Consider the following 21,840-nt stretch of genomic DNA (forward strand, 5'->3'; position numbering starts at 1 on the left):
TACTGATGGTATACATTTACCTCTAACATTTCAACATCCAATCCCTTAAATAAAGTACCTAGTCATGGTATGTCTCAGTCACGTTAATTTAATTTTGACTTAGTAGAAATTTCTGTACTGTCCTCCATAGAGGCTCAATTAGGTTTTGTTCCCACCAGCATTGTGTAAGATCCTGTTTTCTCCAAGCCCTTCCCTGCGTATGCTGTTAAGTGTTATTTTAATGACTGATTCTCTACGTGGTGTTATAATGTGGTTGAACTTTTTTTTGTAAGCTTACTCTTTTAAATCTAGGCAGCTTCCTCTATTACGGCATATGGTCATTCTTGTCCTACACAAGATTAAATATGCTGTAAAGTATAAAAGTGTCATACTCAGAATCTTCTGACCACTTTCAAGGCCCTATACCATCATTTATTTATTTATTTATTTATTTATTTATTTATTTATTTATTTGTCTTTCTGTCTGTTTTAAGTTACTATCCAATCCCTGGGGCATTGGAACTCTACCTCTGTCTCGGAATACTCACCTAGGTCTCAACTAGAATGTTCTTAGGGTCTTGTCACTTTTTCAGCTAAATTTGCTTTCCAGTGTTTATTTAAAAGTTGCCTTTAGGCTAAGGTTGTTTGGCTTGGTGGCTGTAGCTTTTATAATTCTATTTTAATAACAACAACAAAAATGAACTAAATTCAAACTTGTTTTATGAGATTTATGCACAATAATAGGAATGCATAGAAACCACAGAAAGATAAAACTAGAAGAGATACATTAAAAATAATAGATCTTCGCATATTAAATACTATGGCAATCATAGCTCTCAATTACTCTCCAGAACTTGGCAGTAAGACCTTATTGCTGGACACATACCTGAGTCATACAATGTGATGAAACCAAGCTTCATCCCTGCTGGATAGCTTCCATAGTGCTAGAATGTGCAGTGTAAACTATAAGAGGAGGAAAGTAATCATGACTCATACTGTGACTTGTGCACCCTTCAACAGTGACTGGGATGGGCATTCTTGTCCAATGGAACAATAGTGGCATAAACATCATGGAGAGAATCAACCATGTTCTGATTAGATTTCAACTCCATAAGATGAAGCTAACATATTACACCATTATCAGGCCATGAACCTGAGACTAAATTTGTCAGAGACCTTAGGGAAGAACCTCCTGTTGTGCTGCTAAATGGACAGTGGTAATTCAATTCCTAAACGCTTGTCATACAGATAGATCAATCCATCAAGGTCTATCTGAGGACTTTCTATTGTGGTAGATGGTAGTTAACTAAGACAACTGCCCAAGAAGAAAAGAAGCAACTGTAGCATGCACAGCCCTTCAGGGAATATGAATATATATATATATGAATGAATATGTATATTTGGCACAACCCCTTTCTCAAAGCTAAGGGATTATTGCAAGAGATGGGACATAAAGAGTATAAAAGCCAGAGGCAACATATGACTATAAGGAAACAATGTCTTCAGGACGCAGTAACAGGACATACGAACTCAAAGTGGTTATGACCACATGCATGAAATCTAGGCACACCCAAGCCAGACCAAATCTCAGCATGATGAAAGATAGACATGGAATCACACCCCCTAGCTATGGAGTTATTGGCAAATGTTAGCTGGTGGGCAAAGAAGAATTGTTTTTCTCTAATAAGAGTTGATCTCCTGGTAAGTGGATTATGGTACTGAGGAAGATCATAGGTCTAAGAATATTTGAGTTAAATTCATTTTGAACTGGTTAAAAGTAGATAAGAAATGCGGGCAGATCTGGAAAGAGTTGAGGAGTGAATAGGCTCAAATTATATTGAATAAAACTTGAAATTCTCAAATAGATAATAAATAATATGAAAATGAGCTAAATAAATAAACCTTTGCATTAATTCAGTTAGGGGAAGGAATATATTTAGAAAACTCACTATGGGCTTAAAATATCTGCTTTGTTTTACTCCTCTGTCTGTGATTCTGAGTAGAGTTTAAACTTCTATCTGTAACATGAATGTGGATTATATCCATTTTTACAGTTGTTTAATGTTCTATTATCTTATATTTTATTGAGACAGCACATGTACATACATATCAGTATGTTGTTTATACATTTGTTAATGTTACAAATGACTGAAAAATCATGTACATATATCCATATCTGTATCCACAGAGATGGATCTATTGAAAAAATATTAAAAGATGTGACTAGAGATCTTTTATAAGTAATATGGTATGAACTCTGAATAAGCCACATGTAAGTTATATGATCTGTGGCTACAAACATAACGTGACTTTCTCCATCTTGAGAATATTTGTAGGCTAACAACCTGCATACTCGATACAGTTGCAGGCTTTTTGACTCAGGGATGAGCCATTAAACACATCTATTGAGAATTATCTTGGGCTGTATTTTCTACCAATGTCCCACTGAAGAGGCCATAGAAATACTCCTAGTCTGAGTGTTTTGTTCAAAGATACTGGAGGCTTTAGATTTATTATAAGGTTAAAAATCTGTATCTTCAAGTAGCAAACTGTAAGACATCTAGAGCATAGGTATATATTAAAAGAATTGACACAAGTTTTTAAATGGTACTCTTAAGGCTCAATTAAACCCAACATACTCCATCTTTATTGCTTGACACCTCAATCAAGTATAGCAGTCTAGTCATTATTGTTAAGCAAACAGAAGGTAACTTTGATTGTCTTTATAATCATTCCCTAAGTTATGAGGGCAGTTATCAGCCTCACCTATGATAGATGGTAAATATTTTACCTTACTTTGTTGTAAATATTCTATTTGCTCAGCTCTAAAATTAGAATAATGAGAGCTAGCTCACCAAGATTTGAATAAACCTCTAGAGAGTGTAAGATCTTCATTCACGTCTTCAATACTCAGACAGTCACATAGTCTTAGTTGCTCTTTGTGCTAGCAGAACTAAATAAAAAATAATTATAATTTATAAAAGTTTATGTATTTTAATCTCTATAAATTTAACAAGCTATTAAGTACATTAATGACAATTTGAAATAACAACCACAATTTTACAACTGATGAATCTGGAAGATATGTTTTTATGAGGATTACCATATTCATAAAAAAATAATACGAAGCCTGGGAAATTGCATTTTTTGTTTGTTTCTGATAAGGAACCAGATGTCTTTTTCCTAGACTACTATTATATCAACATACTGACTTAAATACAGGTTTTCAAATGTATATAGGTAGCTGTATATTACTAATATGTGTATTTAAATAAGTCTTCCCAAAGATGTATAGCATAACTCATTAATGAACTTTGAGACACAAAAATGATTTCAGGACCCACAGAAAAGTCCCAAGATTGTCCTCTCATTATAGATATTGCTCCACTTGCTGCTAAAAGCATCTTATTCCCTTCCAAATATAATTAATTTTCTGTAGTACTTCAAATAATATATTCAACTCCTCAACTTTAATTAAGATTCCTTTTCTTGCTCCAGATTTAAATGATGTTGCAAAAGCATTTGTGTCAATTGATTTCTCATGCGAAAAATGTAATTATGAACTAAGTTTTGTTAGTGTCACACTCATATTTTTAAATAATAACGTTGTGAATAAAAAGGAACATAGACTCCAACACAAATGAAAAATGTCTCCTTTTATAAGTAGGGCAGGACAATTCCGGAGTGCATTGATAATGTTTAAGAATACTCACTTTCTAAAGACCAAATACATTTCTCCAATAACCTAGGACAATATAGTCATCGGGAGACTCAGCAGAGACAGAAAGCTGAAGACCCTTAATAAAGCCTCTGTGCCTGATAATTATTTATATTATAATAATTTATAGAATACTAAAACAGGGAATTTAAAAATTAGACTTCAGTGGTATAATAAATTTAAGATGTATCACTCTGACCATATGTGTAAGGAGTTGCTAAAAAGAGACACATTTAAAGGTCATATTTTAGTTTAGAACAGAGATTATCAGATATTTGTGATGTTTACCAGGAATATAAGTGTCTATTCCACTAGTTGATAAAAGTTAAGAAGCACTGGAAGTAATTGCAACCACACTGATAATATGCCAGTCTCAGGCTCAGGTTTTTGAGTCTTAGCCACAGACCTCAGAGGTTAACCTTTCTTGGTTGCTATGTACTGCGGTTAGCACTCTTAAGGAATAATAATTAAAATAGTATAAAGGCAAAAAGGAGGAGGGGGGATGGGATAGGGTTTTCTAGGGAGGGGAAATGGGGGAAGGGGAAGGTATTTGAAATGTAAATAAATAAAATATCCAATAAAAAAGGAATAATTCCCAGTTTCTACTTTCTCTTGCTAGTCTAGTAACTTTCTAAACAATTAATTCTCTAATCCTCTTCCTCTAAATGTCCTGCATTGTTTTATTTCCTAGTCTAAACCTTATGTGACACTGTAAAGGTTGTTTTTATTTTCTCAGATGATGCAATGAAATGAGAGCCATACCCAAGCTGTGCCAATACAGGGCTCAAGCTGAGCCCATAGTACTGCTTTCCCTGTTGCCAGGCTCTAGCGCAAGCCTGGCAGCTTCCCGCTGCCATACAGTCTGATCTTGCAAGCCAACTGATTCAGTCTGGCTTCTCTTGGCTTCTGATTGAACTGCTCGACTTGTCCTCATCCTAACTTTGGACATATGTTCTAATCTTCTGACTCCTCATTCCCTGGCTCATTCATTCTGTCTTTACCTGTGTCTAGCTTGTCTTCTCTATAACCCATCTTTGTAAAACTATCCTGAAAACACTGCTACACACACACACCACACTACCACTTTTTCTCTCACTGCTCTTAAGTAGCCACACTTTCCTGTCTGTTCTCATGAAAGTGTATCCTAATTCCATCTCACGACTCATTCTGTCAAATCTTTCTGTGATCAATCGTTTTGTCTGCCCCTTAATCAGATGTAACTTTCAAATATGGCTAGCTCCTTCTACAAACTAATCTTACCTTCATTGTTAGAGATTAAAGGGGTGTACTATTCCAATCAGATCAAACTGTAATCCAGAATATGTCTGCATTCTGGCCAGGTCATACAGACCTAGGTCTTTGGATGTGATGCATTGCCAGATCAACCACGTTGCTGGGTAAAAATTCCTCTACTTGACACATTATTTATTATGGTTTGCTTTATGGAATAAATGGAAACAATCAAAAGAAGACAAAAGTTTGGCAAAATTTAAGCTCCACTCCAGACCCACTGACTTCTCAGAGATATAAGTTGCTTCTTGGACACTGAATTGTCACTGCTCATATAAAATTGAAGCTTTTAAGCCAAACTTGGGATATTAACCCAGAAATGGAGGCAAGGAGACATAAGCTAGGAGGAAAAATGTTTTGGTGTGATATGTGTTTCTAATGAGAAGAATGAGTAATTTGACCCTGTGGCCAAAGAGATCTAGAGGAATTGTTTAGGTCTCATGCCACAAGGGGCAGCTGAGCTTTGTACAAAAGTAGCCACATTAACACGCAGAATGGTCCTTTTCTACAAAAGAAGAGGCATTTCAGGTGCACTGTGGAAATGTCCCTGTTGTTTCTGTTTTCCTGCCCTTTAAACAAGAATGAGAAAAGTCATGCCATTGTTGAATAATATCCATTCACCTTGACATGGCCTTGGGGTGAACAATATTTCTGAGGTCACTGGAGAGCAGCCATTGAAACATGTACAATACATAATCTCTGAAGAATGTTCTTGTTCACATTATAATTTATGACTTTTATTGAAATATTAATCAATATTGATAGGTATTCCTTTAGTGTTCTGTGTTTTAGAGCCTTTCAGTATTTAGTTTAACCATGAGAGAAATCAGATCTATAATGAGTGAAGATGTAACATGATACACCAAACAGAGAGCTCTTGGTATAAGACAGACAAAGGCTTGAATTCCTTCTCAAGTGCTTACTGAGTGTGTGATTTAGAGAAGGGTTCACTAGCTCTCCATGAATAAGTTTGCTAGTTTGAAAAATAAGGGCAATGGATTTTGCTAAATAAAACTACAAAAATACTTGTGCATAGGTGTTTTTTATGTTAATTCTTTTCCTTCTTTTTATCTTCTATCACTGCTGACATTATTAACAAAAGAAACACTTTTATGAAATTCTAATATGATTAACTAGAAACCTACATAATATCCATTTACAAAGTTTTACATTATTATAATTTTATGCAAGAATTTAAAGTATTAACTTTTATAGAGCTAAGTTTTTATAAGGAGAGTTCATAAAATTAAAAAAAGCTTTTAGATAATAAAGATACCTTTATATATTTATTCCTTCCTATATCAATACAGGAATGAAATACATATCAATTAAAATGTTTCTTTCCCTATAAATATCTTATACTTTAATATTTCTGATGATGACATTATAAATGGAAAACAATTTAGAACTTAATTGATTAATGGCCAATTAGTAGGGCCAGGTTAAGATAGAAAGAATTGACTTGCATTGGATTCAGGTCATGAATCCTACTATTTCCACAGCTATGCAAGCCCCTTAATTATATGCATAGTTTATCACTCTGTCAGCCAATTAGATGAGAGCAACGACGTTTCTACCCAAAATGGGAAAGGACAAAAGTACACAAATTGGATTTGTGTTCTGCTTTTGTCTTGTCTTTGTAGGAAGAGTTCTCACTAATGTGTGGAGCAGCACTCATGGCTGCTCCCTCACTTCCATGCAACTTGTGCAGCTAGCTGGTGACTTAGGTATGTACGACGAGACCTCTCTGGAACCTTATCTTTATGTAAACTCAGAAGGGAACTGTGTGACTGAATTGGATCTGGGCGGTACTCCAGTTCTCCATTCTGACTTGCCTAAAATATTAGGGCTCTGGGGAAGTTTTTAATTGAGTGGTCAATCCTGCATTAGGCTTAACTTTTAATTATCCCATGTGAGAAACCCTGCAGACTCTCCTAAATTCTTCATTTGCACTGTTAAATTTTGACTTCCCTAAGTAAGCATTGATTTAGTCTCCCATTAATTCTCTCCATGCACAAGCATTCAGTCACATAAGTGACTAGATTTATGAAAGTTCAACATTAGAAGACATTATATTTCATGTTAAGCATCACAAGTATAGCAATCATATTTTCATAACAATGTACCTCATGGTTCAGAGATCTTTATGTCGTATTTCAATTCATTACACATTCAAAAGAGGAAAGCAATTTAAAATACCTTTGTATTTCTCATCTTTTTTTATCCATTTACTGGGATTGCCTCAAAGTTCAGTTTCATGAATAGTGAAGGTAAATTTCAAGGAACATCAGAGTTATGATGGTATCTTTAACTTGACATTCATAGAAAAATTTGAATGTACACGCATCACTGGTTTTTATCTGGAATTTCACTTAATTTAAACCTCACTCTTTATTTCTCCCTGAAGTGTCTGCTGCATTTGATAGACCTTCAACTTCCATAAGCTGTTTATACCTGCTTGATATCAAGGGCATTGCATCCTCAGAACAATTTAGTCAATTGGAAGAACTGATTTGAATAATGATAAAGAAAGCTAGCAGAATCCATAAACTGCATAATTTTAGATGGAACAAGAGGAATCATTTCTCTTTATTTCAGTTCATCACTTTCTTCCTGCCAGGCATAAAGGATAAGTCCTTTGCCAACGTCCTATGGGTAACTAGTAACAGAACCTCTACAATTGAGGGACCTGGTTCTGATATGAGATTTTACCCATAGTTCCATGATAAGAAATAAGTAGAGGCAAGGTTTACTGCTCCTTGCTATACACCTACAATGCTAACTTGCTATGTACAGATAATTCTTAACTACAGTACTTGTTAGTAGAATAGCAGTAACTGTAACTAGTAGTCCTTGTATATTTAATATTTTGTTCAGGCATGTTTGAAGGAGATGCTGATGACCCTGTTACAGTTCACAGTCTTCAAGTCTTGTCTGTCTACTGTTTTCTTTCAGCTACTTATATAATCATCCTATAGTTGGATTTCAATGAATTGACTCCGAAACCTGCGTTAATCTGACTTAATAGTCTTAATTTAAAAAATAGTATGGAGGCATAAATGAAACATGTTGACATTATATTCCAGCACACAGGATTATGAGATGGAAACATTCAAGGTATATGTTCTTGGCTCCCCAAAAGGAAGGCTACTTTTATTCAAAGTGATGATCAACTTTCTGGAAGATGATAAAATGCATTAAACATTCGCATCCCCTTATTCTTAGAGGAGTGGCTGGGAATATTTGAAGTCCAAGGTCTTTAGCTTCATCAATGACCCACAAGCTCTAGAGGAGTATCTCTGTCTCTTATAATAAGGAAAGAGATAAAGGCAAACCACATGAAGAAGTCACATCACAGAAACGGAAAGGAAACTAGTGTAGATAGGGCAAATGGAATTTTAAGTGATTAGCATCAGTGAAATTGTACTCAGTGTTTATTGCTTTCCTTCTGTGCTGGATGCACTCTTTTACTTTCACATTGAAGCTTTGTGGTGTTAAATGGACAATTCAATGTAATCACCTATAATTTTCCTTGACTTCATACTCCAGGTAAGAAACTGAATTCAATAATCAAGATAAGGATTTAATTTAATTGTTAATTTCTCACACAGAGATTATATCCCTCCAACCAAACCAATGTATTACATTCTAACCCAGAGGACATATTAGTTTTGTTCAATGATTAGAAAAAAATATTTATGGAATTGTTTAATTAAGACTATTTCCTCTTATTAATAAATACCCCCTCTATTGTGGGAGAAAAGAGGCTCATTAGACTCAGACACTAAGTGCAAATTGTAAGGCTCAGGAAGTAACTGAAGCACATGAGATCCATACTCCTCTGCCCATATTATATAAGCAGTGACAATTACTGGGAAGGAGAGACTATCCAAATAGTCAAATTGGTCTAGTGGTAGGGATCCAAATTCAAAGTCAGTTAGTCATCATCCACACTAGTTTTTGTTGTTGTTGTTGTTGTTGTTTCCCAGAGATAGTGTTGTCTTTAAGTAAGCTGGGCTCCTTTAAGTGACATCAATGAACTCACTAGTTCACTAAGAGTTTTGATGGGATCGTGTATTTAGTTTATCATTGTGTATCTGCTCACAGATCCTGAAGAGAAGTCAGACAAACAAATTTATCTGACCTATGACTAAGTCTTTATTTTCTCAGAAGGAGAGATTCAGCCTAATCCATCTTTCTGTAAAATCATAGCATATGTTTAAGTAATTCACCAGACAGGTGCCCATCTCAATAAGGAGAATGAATGGATACTGGCAGCACCTGCTACTGCTCAGAACCCATTGAATTTCTCCTTTATCACTGAGACTTCTGAGACAGAATATAAATTTCTCAATAAATCTACTTGTGCTTGTTTCTAGATTTTTCCCCTTTGGCTTCGGATGCTAATAGCCACATTTATTCAGTAATAATACTCATTTTTAACATTTAGTGCCAAATATAATTAATTTATTTTTAGAATCAAATTCATTTTTTCAAAGAACAAAAAGCTGGCAAGGTTATCCGAAATAATTTTGAAGGAATATGATTCACACTCCAAAAGCAAATTCAAATCAGATTTTCTAAATGTATGAGGCTTATTTGAGAAAATAAGAATAAAGTTTAAAAATTTTCATAATAAACATTATTTGAAGTACAGTTGGATTAAAATTCAATGGAATTGGATGATTCCGCCCTATCCCTGTATAGGTGTTGCTCAATTTACCACAGTGGTCAGGCCCAACTACTGAAAGATATGCTTAGAATTTTGTCATATTCTTGATCGTTTTCAGCTAAATGAAATTCATTTCCCTGAGAAACAGTGTTCTTGTCTGTTTGGGAATCTAATTTTTAGGTTGCTGTCTCTCTCCATCTGACCTTATGTATAAAAACTTATCTTTACAAGGAAGACTAGCAGAAAATAAAATTCTATACACACAGAAAGTATCATCTTATTCAGAAGCACATATTTGTGCAATGCTGAATTACAATGTACACATACTCTTGACTATGGTACTTGCTAGTAAATGAGCAGGAACTGTAACCAGTAAGTTTGTTTTTTTAAATTATTATTTATCACCATCTTTTCCAGGTGTGTTTTATGGAGACACTGTCGTAAATTTAAATTTTAAAAGTGTAAAAAGGAAATTAAAGTGTAAAATATGGCTTGTGTTACAAGAAATTCTGCTTCCTTCAGTACAGCAGAGATCTCCGATTCTGTCTCACAGTTCCCATGCTTCATGGCCAGCCAGACACAACCTAACAGCAGTTTTCCGGTGTCATCACCTATGAGCTCACAGTCAGCAAAGGAGGTGCTGCTTCACTGTAAGACTGTAATTTTGGTGTATTGGTGGTTACTCTTAACAGATCATTTTTCATAACTTTTATATAGCCCTATTTGCTCTGTGGAAAGCAATTTGTCATAAGCATCAAAACATCAAACTAGGCACTAAACTCTTACAATTATATCCTTGACAATTCTTCTTATTTTGTCCTAGCTTTACAAACTTAAACCACTTAAATATGTGAAAACATTATTGTGATTTATGCCTTGGTCAGATCTTCCAAAAAAGTGATTTCTTAAAAAGTGATTTTTATATCTTAAGTCTATATACTTAATCATATTTAGTTTTATGTAATAGTTTTTACTTTAGCTTTAATGATTTGATTTTTTACTTAGTATATATAATACTTCATGCTTCAAATAAAGTTAAAGAATTTCCCATTAACATCATCTCAACCTATGACAGTGTTATTTTGAGAGGGAGAAAGGGAGGGAGGGAGGAAGGAAGGGAGAGAAAGAGAGAGAGAGAGAGAGAGAGAGAGAGAGAGAGAGAGAGAGAGAGAGAGAGAGAAAGGCATAGCCTTAAATATCTCCCAGTTCATCTTGTAGCATTAGAAATTAGTCAGTGAAACTATTTTCCACATCATGTGGTCTGACAGGGAAAAGAATGTGAGACATGTCTGTGTTCATGCTTCTATCAAACATTATTGTCTTTAATAAACATAGAGAGGGGAAGGACACGAACATTATCAATAAATTGGATTTTTTTCTTTAAGAAGCATAGTGAAATTAACCAGTTGGTTGATTAGGCTCAAAATTAAATATATACAATAGTAGTACGCTCAGTAGACTATTAGAACCAAGTAAACTCTATTTTCTTTATACATCAAGAAATGAATTCAACACTTTGAGTACTTATTTCAACAACTTCCACATATACCTTTGAGTCCGTGCTGTCCCAGGGATAATAATTGCTATCTTAACTTTGTACTTTTAAGAATGCTCTGGTAGATTCCTGACTGAAATTACTTCTTTGTTGTAGCCTAAGATTTAGATTCCTGTCTGAAATTACTTCTTTGTTCTAGCCTAATGTCAGATTCCTGCCTGAAGCCCTCTTCTTTGTTCTTGACCAATGTCATATTCCTGCCAAGAAGCCCATTTCCTTGTCTTTGTCCGATGTCAGATTCTTGCCAAGAAGCCCCAAAAGCTCAACCTAGAACTGACCTTAATATTTGCATGTAATTAAAATGATATAAAAACAAAAATGAGGAAGGTGAATGAGATAGGCATTTTCTAGGGAGGGGAAATGGGGGAAGCAGATGAAATCTGAAATGTAAATAAATAAAATATCCAATAAAAAAAAGAATGCTGTGATAGAATGACTCCGTCTACCTTCTAAATAAATGATGGTACTTTAGAGCTTCTCAAGTTACGTTTTATAAACTACCAGGATAATTGGAATTTGATGCAGTGGATGTTCTTAACTCTTACATCCTTTATCTGCGCACATTTTTCCTGGCTACTCTTTGTCATAGTCTAAGGTACAGCAGGGTTATCTCATCATCCTTCTTTCATTTCTACTTCTGTTAAATCACATAGAATTTTAGTACTTGAAAGATTTGTTATAGTTTCCATTTAACGACTGTTAACTTTCACTTTTTAGTGATCAGGGTCCCTTAAACACTTATTTTTTTTTCTGTTAGTTGTATACTTAGCAACAAGGAACACTTAAAGAAGGTCTTAAATGTATAAAAATGTGAGACTGTTTTAGGCTTTACACAATCTATGGAACAAATTGATGGAGATCTTTCCTTTGTGATCAGATTTCAACAAATAGTAAATTGATGGCATCAGAGATGATGCTTGCATGTGTTTGTGTCCCCAAATGCTGTATGAAAAACAATAATGGCTGCATAAAACTAAACCAAAAGGCTAAATATAAGCAATCCTTGATTCTGCAAACCATCTAAGGGGTTTTATATTATTTATAGGCAAAACCCAGTAGAGAGCAAGATTTATGCCCCTTCTTCCCTTCATTTGGTCAGAACCATGGCCATAGCCCAAGCCAGACCTCCTTAAGATGTATATAGAGGGCTCAGTTGTTTACAACTGGATTGGAGGAAAAGTGTGCACCCGAGTGAGATGGGGTTGCATGGACACATATCACAGAGCTTTCACACACATGCTGAGCATTATGGAAGGTGAGCTTTAGGACTTGGCTCTTCTTTTCTTCTAGTTGCAGTTATTGGGGCAATCCATGGAGGAAGCAGAGCTACTGAGTTAGATCTATTTTTATCAAGAAAAATACTAACTCACCTCACATGATCAAACTGATGATTCTCTTGCTTCCATGCACTTATCAACAGTCTATTTCTAGTGCCATTGCTCTATTAAACAAGAGGTGACAATATTCACATTGATGTGTGTATGTATAGGAACAATGATATGACTCATAGCAGCATATTTTACTTTTACTGTAGTGGGTTCATTCAAATAATGAGACTACATTGATCCAAGAGAATGTATGCAAAATGAGATTTAATAATGAATGCCAATAAAGAACAGACTGCATACAAATGCAAGTTTCTAACCAATGGCAGCATTTTTCACACTACAGGTACATTTTATTGCATATTCTCAGAAAACATCTGAGTACTTCGTTAACAGACTTAATGAGTGACGGAGTCAGACTATCCAGGGCTGGATCCTCAGTATGAAGGGAATTCTTAATAGTATAAACCAGAGTCATCTTTATATCAGATGCCTTTTTACTAATATGTCAAATTAAAAGCACTGTTAACAAATGGTATTGTTGGAATTGGCTATTAGGAGTGGTGGCTGCAAAATCAGAGAGCAATTGTTCCCTGGTAACATTCAGATCCCCTGAGTTTCTAATTATCTCCTTTACAGGCATTACTCAAGGATCTCTAATTGAATTCATGACCTTGAACTAGAATCGCATCTTGAAGTTCTCTAGGTTTACTCATCCATCCCACTATTTTACCCTTATATTTATTTCTCTTCCATAGTCTCTCCTTGGTACTCTAAAGAAAGACGCTTTTAAAAGTCAATTAGCTAATGCAAAATTCCTTTATTACCATAATATTTCATTGAGATTTTCTAATTTATGCCACTGCTTTAGAAAGTTCTACATGCATTCCTGATTTCAGCCTCTTATCTATTTCTTTCCGTTTTAAACACAACAAAGCACCTGGCCTCTTTCTTTAGTATTTTCGGTCTTCCTTCTTGCTTGTCACAAAAGATAAATTCACCTCGATGCACTGACAGCATCAAGGCCTTGAGAGTGCGTCCACCCGTTAACTTATAAGCAGGCCAGTCACTTTAATCCATCTTCTGCCCATCACTGGAATGTCAAACTCAAGTTTAAAAGTGTACTTTTCTCAGCATGAAGTTTCAGAGCAGGAGTACAGAGTCTAGTCACTTTCAAACACACACTGAATAGGAATAATTTTGACCAATATGTCAATCAGCAAGTGTTTATTGGATGATAACTTTATTATAATGTTATTTGATGATTATTCAAATTCAACTGACAATGACAAGATCCCACCCATTCCCCAATATATGTTGATTAAAAACTCAGGGATTTCTGGTCTACCTTCACATTGTTGTGTGTTTTAATATAAGCTTTAATTTATATCACTTTCAAAAATGCTGCTTATTCAAGCGGATGGAATAATTTTTGTCTTATTTGTTTAATTTTTTCTAATCAAGGTTTTTGTCTAATTTAAAGGGCACCAGAGTTCATAGTTTTGAGTTTATCCATCTTTAGGACATAACTAAGCAAAAATCAATACACACAACACCAACAGTTCAGAATTTCCAGAGATCATGGATAGCTTTTGACAGTCAAAATATCTTGCTTGAAGGAAGAGGATTTTGATATACATAGAGGGTCTAAATGTAAATGACTTCAGTCAGAATTCATTTGTCCTAATCAAAAACTGGAACAGGGACTCAGAAGTTGTTTTGTAAATTGTTAGATTACCCACTCTTCCTTTTAAAAGGAATTTTCTAGAGGCTGCATATAAAGGTCTAAGCCAATATATAGAGCCATCACTCCTGAGAGAGTAATAGAACATGCTACATTTGTGTTTCATACTATCTTTTTTGTTTTTCTTTTTGTTTTAAGTTTGGAAGACTTCTTGTTGCAAAGTCTACCACGTAGATTCCATTCATAACGATTTTAATCCTGTTTCCTGGTATGGAGTTCTGCCTCAGTCACAATTCAAGAAATAATGAAGGTCTGGCCTGAAATCAATATTATCAATACTAATGTGAGTAGTGTAAATAAAATATAACTTAAAAATAATAATTTTTGGAGTATCCTATCATACACCACAGAACCATAGTTATAAGCATTTGCTTTGTAGTTCATATCTCAAATCTGATTCCAAATCCAATTGTTCATAGATATCTGTGACAGAAAGTATACAGGTGAACTCACATGGCACCGTGCGGAGGTAGAGGTTGTCACGGATGATTTGCTGTAGTTCGTGGTCAACAGAACCCTTCTGAAATCTTAGGTTGAGGTAGTGACGAAGATCTTTATCAACAATTCCTCCTGAAATAACAAAGTTTCTTCATAAAATATTTGAAAAATATAATAAGGATATAACTTGATTTATTGATACATTAATAAATTATATAAAAGAGGAATCATTTCAAGTCACTACTTTGATGTCTAAAGAATTTATTACTATTATAAAAAGTAACTGTCTTCTAGGTATATACCTAGTAATTTGTATGTATCTTTATTTTTCATTTAGACTGTAGTTTTTATTATGGCAAGATATTGGTCGCTACTGACCTAGCACTGAATTATCCATAATGTATCTCATTCTGGGCTACAAGGCTAATCATTTCTTCATTTCTATTGCTTTTTACCACAAACCCTGCTAATCACCATTCTAATTCCGCTTCAGTGACTCTGATTGCTCCAGAAATCACATGTAAAGGGGATGATATAATATTTACTTTTTAGTTTCACTCTTATTTACTCAGAACAAAATCTTCTGAGCTTGAATTTTTTAGGTTATTTACTATTACTATGGAAATAAAGTGAGATTAAAAGTTACAAGAAAAGCAAGTACATAAATATTGTTGATTTTCTTCCCTCCATGAAATAAATCAAAGCGATTTCTCTGTTGTGTAATATATGTGTAGCAGTATTAGTAAAGTTTGAACAGCTTTTCATTTTTTGTCAAGTAATAATTTAAATATGTTTGCTATTATAAGTTAATGAAAAAACAGGGCTACGGTTTAAAAAACAATGATGCAGCTTTATAAAATATTAAGCTTAAGTTAATGATAACTTTACTAAATTATGAATATTTATCTGAAGACGCTTTCTAGATTTGAATCAAACAGAAAAAAATTAGAAAGCAACATACTGAGAGCTCTGGAGTCAGCTGAAGAGGGTACTGTTCTTAAAAAGGACTCAGGGAGTCAGCTGAGGAAGGGACTGCTCTTATAAAGGACCCTGGTTTGGTCCGCAGTGTCCACATGACAGCCCACAGCTACCTTCACATGTTCTTTCACACATGTGGCCCACATGAACTCATGCAGGCACACACACACACACACACACACACACACTCAATAAATGGAATTTTATAGGCTAAAATGCCTATAAAATGTACACAGGAATTCTGTAAATTCTTGTCTTTTCAAGTGATAACACTAAGGCAAGTGATGTGTGTTGACTGTTCTTGGTTGTCAACTTGACTACACACGCAATTAACTAAAACACCAGTGGCTGGGGTACACCATAAGGGTGAATTTCTTAGTTGAATCAGTTGACTTGGGAAGACTCATCCTCCATGGGGTGTACCTTCTAATGATAACATATAAATAGAACATGGAAGGCAAAAGCTTTTGGTTTGCTTCACTGGTATTAAAGGCTTCTTTGCGATTCAGAGATATACTGAAAGCCAGCTGACACATTCAGTCTTGTGGACTGAATAAATCCAGGCTTTTAAAATTTGGGAGACAACCATCATTAGACTAGCTGCACCACAGCCTGTAAGCCGCTCTAATACACACACACACACACACACACACAAATTAAATGACTTGTTACAAATTACAGTAATACAAATGATGTTATTTATTTGGAAGTATTGTATCTTGTTCTTTGTTTTCTTCATCTTTGATTATCCTTCACAATTTACCAGAACATATTTTAGCTACAGACATTTTATCTTTTCAGTGTTTGTATTGTGGCTAGCTAAGATAGTTTATCCTTTCAATTTCCTCTCTCCTATTATCATAAAAATACTTTTTATTTGGTTTTAGATCTAAAGATGCTCAGTCACGTGTATTCCAGATCTAACGCAGGTGCTCAATCCAGAGCCTCACCTTTCTAGCTGCTGTCATTCTGGGCATTGAAATCACACAAAATGAAGAAGTTTTCTATCCCATGAACTTGACATGATATACTGAGAGACAATACCTATGTTCTGACCAAACACAAGCAAGAAACTCACATGCTGAAGTCTAGGGTAGAAGTTAGAAACAGCTAATAAAAGTCTGTGCCTTATTAGGCTACTAAAAATATTATGATCATCTATATAAAATAAGATTTATGGGGTACGCCTAGATCCATCTATTATCCGTCATGTCAATAAACCTTTTTGGAACCAAGGACTTCCTCGTGTTACTGGGGCCTGCCGCCGCCAAGGCCCTCAGGCCGCTGGAACCGTAGGATCTCCCTCCCTGATGTGGGGACCCACCACGGCGGCGGGCTTGCGCCGCCGTGGCGGGCCTTTTTTAAATTTTCCCCACATTTGGCGCATCCAACGTGGAGCACAGACACCCATGGACTTCAAGGACTGGGCCACCCCAGTCTGCTACAGAACGCAGCCGAGCTTCCCGCCGCCTTGTCCGGTGCTGTGAGAAATCAACTCAGTGAAGATTCTGCGCTTCTCCCATGCTGACTAAAGCTACAGCTCCTTAATCTCTCACTTAGGCCACGAGGACCCACATCTCCAAACAAGCTGGCCAGGCCGCCGAGTCTGCTAAGCAAGTACAGTCTCTCCCACGGGTGCTGCTAGGGCCTCTTTCTTCTTCCCCTATCCCTCTTCTCGGCTGTGGGCTATCCGACGTGAGCCCACATGCCCCCCGTCTCAGCCCTCCGAGCCAAGGGCTTGAGACCAATCGGTCCCTGGCTGCCCCAGAGCACAGGGATCCCCAACCCCTTTCATTTTCTCGGCAGTGGGTTGTCCGACGTGAGCCCACGTGCCCCAAGAGCTCTGCATCCCCGTGGAACCTGAGTGAAAATTCCCCATGCTGGGCGGGGCCCCGCCGCGCTCGCCTGGTGTCGCAGGGAATAAACTCAGCCAAGATCCCGTGTACTCCTGCCCTGCTGGCCTACTGCGTCACGGCAGACACACGGACACACAACACAACAGAGATTCACGCCCGCGCGTGCCCACACATGGGCCTACATCGTTCCCTACAGGTGGTAGAAGATCCGGACAAAGCCAGCTCCAAGAGTATCCCCCGCTGGCGTCCGCCAAGACCCTCTCCATGGAACCATTTAACTCACTTTCTACAAATATATATGAAGAAGTTGAAAACAATCAAAAATGGACAGAAAACCAGTTTATCAAGTACAGAAAAGACCACCTGAGCCACATGAATGAATGTCTGAAGGTTGTGCAGGAAAAGCTGGAAAAGTCTGAGAATAAGATGGAAGAAAAAATGCTTCAACTTTCAAGCAAGTTGGAGAATTTTATTAATTCTCAGAAACAGGAGGCAGAAGTAAACAAAGCGAAGGCCATAGAAAATAAAGTGTCCAAGAAAATGAGTCAAATAGAGAGGCGGATCTGGGCGGAACTAGAGAAAATGCAAAACGACTATCAGTCAGGATTTAAATCAATCCACGACTCCCTCAATTCTCTCCAACAAATACAGAAAACAAAAATGGATTTAGAGAAACATAAAGTACAGAAAGACCTAAAGAAATTACAGCGTAAAATAGTGGAACTCCAAGAAGTGTAACTTTGAAGGCACCTTCTTTTCCAGCAGCTGATGCAATGGTTTGTTGGGAAAAGTTGTGAAATTAATATCTTTAGGATACTACTTCTGGTGTTTCTTATCACCTCTAAAGGAAATAGACATTTCAGGGGGGAAACACACAATAAATCAAAAAGCTTCATGATGCCTTTATTTTTTAATGAAAAATTAAGAAATTTGTTTTTGTGCATGCTTTGTTATATTTTTATTTGCACACAAGTAAGAAAAACATAATCTGTATCATGTTCCTGATGAATAAAGTAAGTTCGGGTAAAAAAAAAAAAAAGATTTATGGTTATATGAAAAAGGTAAGTATTTTAGCGATAATGAGATGTAAATTATTTTATAAGTAACTAACATGATTGAGAAAATTTATATAGGTATATATTAAATATGTTATGTTATATAACATATGTTATATAACATATCTATATAATATATAACCTCACTTAGTAAATACATTTACAAATTGCCTATGTATATAGAACATATATACTTATGTAGTAATTTTCATTGATTAGAAATTTCAAATTAGAATTAAAAGCAGACATTGAATGACACCTGAGCTGAAAAGCAGAGCCTAAGTCTCAAGATGACCTACTTTTAGGTCCATTTTTTTTAAAGTATTCAATTTATCTTTTGCAGCATTGTGAGTCAAGCAACATCAATCCTTAAAGATAAATATTTTAAAGCAATCTAATGCTTAACATTCTACAGTGCTAACATGTTGATTTTTATCAAAGTAATTAATTGCCCATCTTACTTGCCATTATGATCATTTTGGGATTCCTTGTTAGAATTTGTAGAAGCTGTCTTCTACCACTTGCTGATGATACCTAGCCTTTAGGTCCAGGATGCATGTCATGAAGAGCACTCTGGAGTTCACTGCCTTTTGTATGCTTTAGCATTCATTGGTCCTGATTATAATTTAATAAAACCATTAATACTTGTACGGGAACACTCTCATTTGCTTCAAATAAAAATGTTATAAACTTAAATACCAACAAGATTCATACTTTTAGTGGGTGAAAGGGCAGGGGTTTATCTGAGTCATGTGTAGAGTGTGTGGCCCACCTTGAGAACTCTGTAAAGAGCCACCATTTTTTTAGTTTAAACCAATAAAGTCCATTCTCAACAGGACCTCAAATAAATTTTGAATTTAACACCGAAGTGTAACTTAAGGATGCCAAGGAAAGAATGGATGAAATTCTTTTTATGGTAAATGAGGAAAGCAATGCTCTCACAAAGTGTTAGTAGGTTTAGGTCAAAGATGTGCTTGTGAATGAATGAGCCATAAGGAAGCAAAACTCAAGGACTCTCTGTGGATAAAACTCAAATGCCAGTCATTGAAAGGTTGTGCATAGGAATAAAGCTCTTTCTGTTTCTCAAGAGTATGCTTTGTCAATTGATTATCTGAACAACAAGATTAAGAAGGAAAACAAGATGCTGCTTGGATGTGATAGATGGACACTTGGCACAGTCCTTAAGGAATGTGTCAGATACACTTCAATGACTCAACTCGACATTCTCCCCAAATTTAAGATAGAAATGCACTGTTATGTGCAGTGTTTGCATAAGGCACTGTGTGCTAATAGCTAGCGCCCTTCACTCATGACCTGACCATTGACTTATTTTTATTTCTCCTTGGAGAAAGCTACTTCTGGAATGAACACGTGCCTCATGAATAACTGTATCATTGTAAATTGAGATCATTTCATTCATTAGGATGATAGTGGTGGCCATGGGGTGGGGGACAGATGTCGAGAGCCAGAATGTCAGAGTGTGACTTATTCTGTTTCTATTTATCACTTGCTTCGGGTATGTTAGTATACTCCACTTTGCCTGTTTTATTTTTTTTAATCTTATTCTGTAGGATGCTGAAACAGGCAACTGAGTTTGTTTGTGTTTTACCCTTTGCACCTATTACTCAGCTTTATTTTGTCTGTGGTTATAACACATGCCTTGGTGCCTCAATTTCTCTGCTTTTCCAATTTCAGTGACTATCACCTATTATGTTTTGAATTGGGATGGTGAGACTTTGAGCCAACCTTGTACTTCATCACTTGGTCAAAATTTCTCTTTTAGGAGGCATCTTTAATAAAGATATCAAGCAAAGAATATGTAAGCACATGCATTCATTGTGAAGGGAACGAGACAGCTAAAATTAAGGACCATTTGAGGAAAAGTATGAAAACATAATATAGTATAAGCTTCCTAAATATGTGTGTGTGTGTGTTTGTGTGTGTGTGTGTTTGTGTGTGTGTGTATTACGTATGAACGTTATTGAAATGATATCACAAAATAACGCTGGAGACGGAATTCCAAATAGCCATCTCTTGTCACAAGAATCAAGATTCCAGCCTCAGTATTGAGTTGAGGCAAAAACTAGGCATTTGCTAAGATTATAGGTTACTCTCTACAAACTGATGGCAAGACTCCATTGCTAAAGACAGAACCTACAAAACTCATTGAACATGATAAAGTTAAGCTAGTACCTACACAGAGATTTCTCTTCTATGTTACAGTGTGGTTACTCCGGAAGGTACTCTGAATACCACCGAAGGAGAAATGTAAAAATTAAGCAAGCCATAAACCTTTGAGCTACGATGGTGTAGCTCTACAAAGGTCTATAAACCTTGCCTGTACAATTTGCTAGGCCAATAATGCCATAAAGCTTGTGGGAGTAACTAACCAATTACTGATTTAATCTAAAGCTCACTCCATAAGATGGAACCCATACCCAAATCTGCTTGGGTGGCCAAGAATCTGAGACTAGATAGCTCAGTGCCCTAGGGCAAAACCAAATACTATTGTTCTTTAGAAACTGGAGGGGGACAGTAAAATAACTCCTAATAACATTCTGAATACTCATAAATCAGATCTGGATACTCCTTGTTCAGCCATTAGAAAAGCTTTCTCCTATAGCATATAAAAATAAATACGGAGACACACAGCTATATATTACACAGAAAGAAAGATCCTTGAACAGTCATCAATAAATGGGATGTTTCCATCCAATCGCTCCCCTCAGAACTTAGTAAATCCTCATGGAAGAGGAGGCAGAAAGGTTATAAGAGTTCTCCAGGCACCAGGAGAACAAGGCCCTCCAAATCAACATAAAAGTTCTTATCAACTGATAAGAGACTGAGAACCTGTCAGGGACAGAACAGGTCAGCACCAGATCCTCTGTGTTTATATTATGGCCTTCATTTTAGTGTTTTTATGGAATTAATGAGCATGTACACAAGTGGGTCTCTGATTCTTGTGCCTTTTCTTGTTTTTATTTCATTCTCTTTAATTGTTTTGCCCAATTTCAATGTGTCAATTTCTGTTCTACTCTCCCCTCCCCTCCCCCAATCTCCCACCCCTTCCACTTCCACCCACCACTCCACCCCACCCCACCCACCTCATCCCACCCCACCCACCCCATCCCACCCCATCCCACCCCATCCCATCCCATCCCATCCCACCCTATCCCATCCCAACCCATCCCATCCCATCCCATCCCATCCCATCCCATCCCATCCCATCC

General features: G+C 36.2%; 1 protein-coding gene across 3 annotated transcripts in view; it reads right to left on the reverse strand.

Moving 5' to 3' along the window:
* Nucleotides 1-21,840, reverse strand: part of Magi2 (membrane associated guanylate kinase, WW and PDZ domain containing 2) — a 1,345,877-nt gene that overhangs the window by 912,568 nt on the left and 411,469 nt on the right. For all 3 annotated transcript variants that reach the window (XM_028778110.1, XM_028778109.1, XM_028778111.1), the window contains exon 2: nt 14,737-14,853. In XM_028778110.1, coding sequence (XP_028633943.1) covers nt 14,737-14,853 — 117 coding nt within the window. The remainder of the gene's footprint in view (nt 1-14,736; nt 14,854-21,840) is intronic.

This window comes from Grammomys surdaster, unplaced genomic scaffold (assembly GCF_004785775.1).
Source record: "Grammomys surdaster isolate TR1022 unplaced genomic scaffold, NIH_TR_1.0 325, whole genome shotgun sequence".
Lineage (NCBI taxonomy): Eukaryota > Metazoa > Chordata > Mammalia > Rodentia > Muridae > Grammomys > Grammomys surdaster.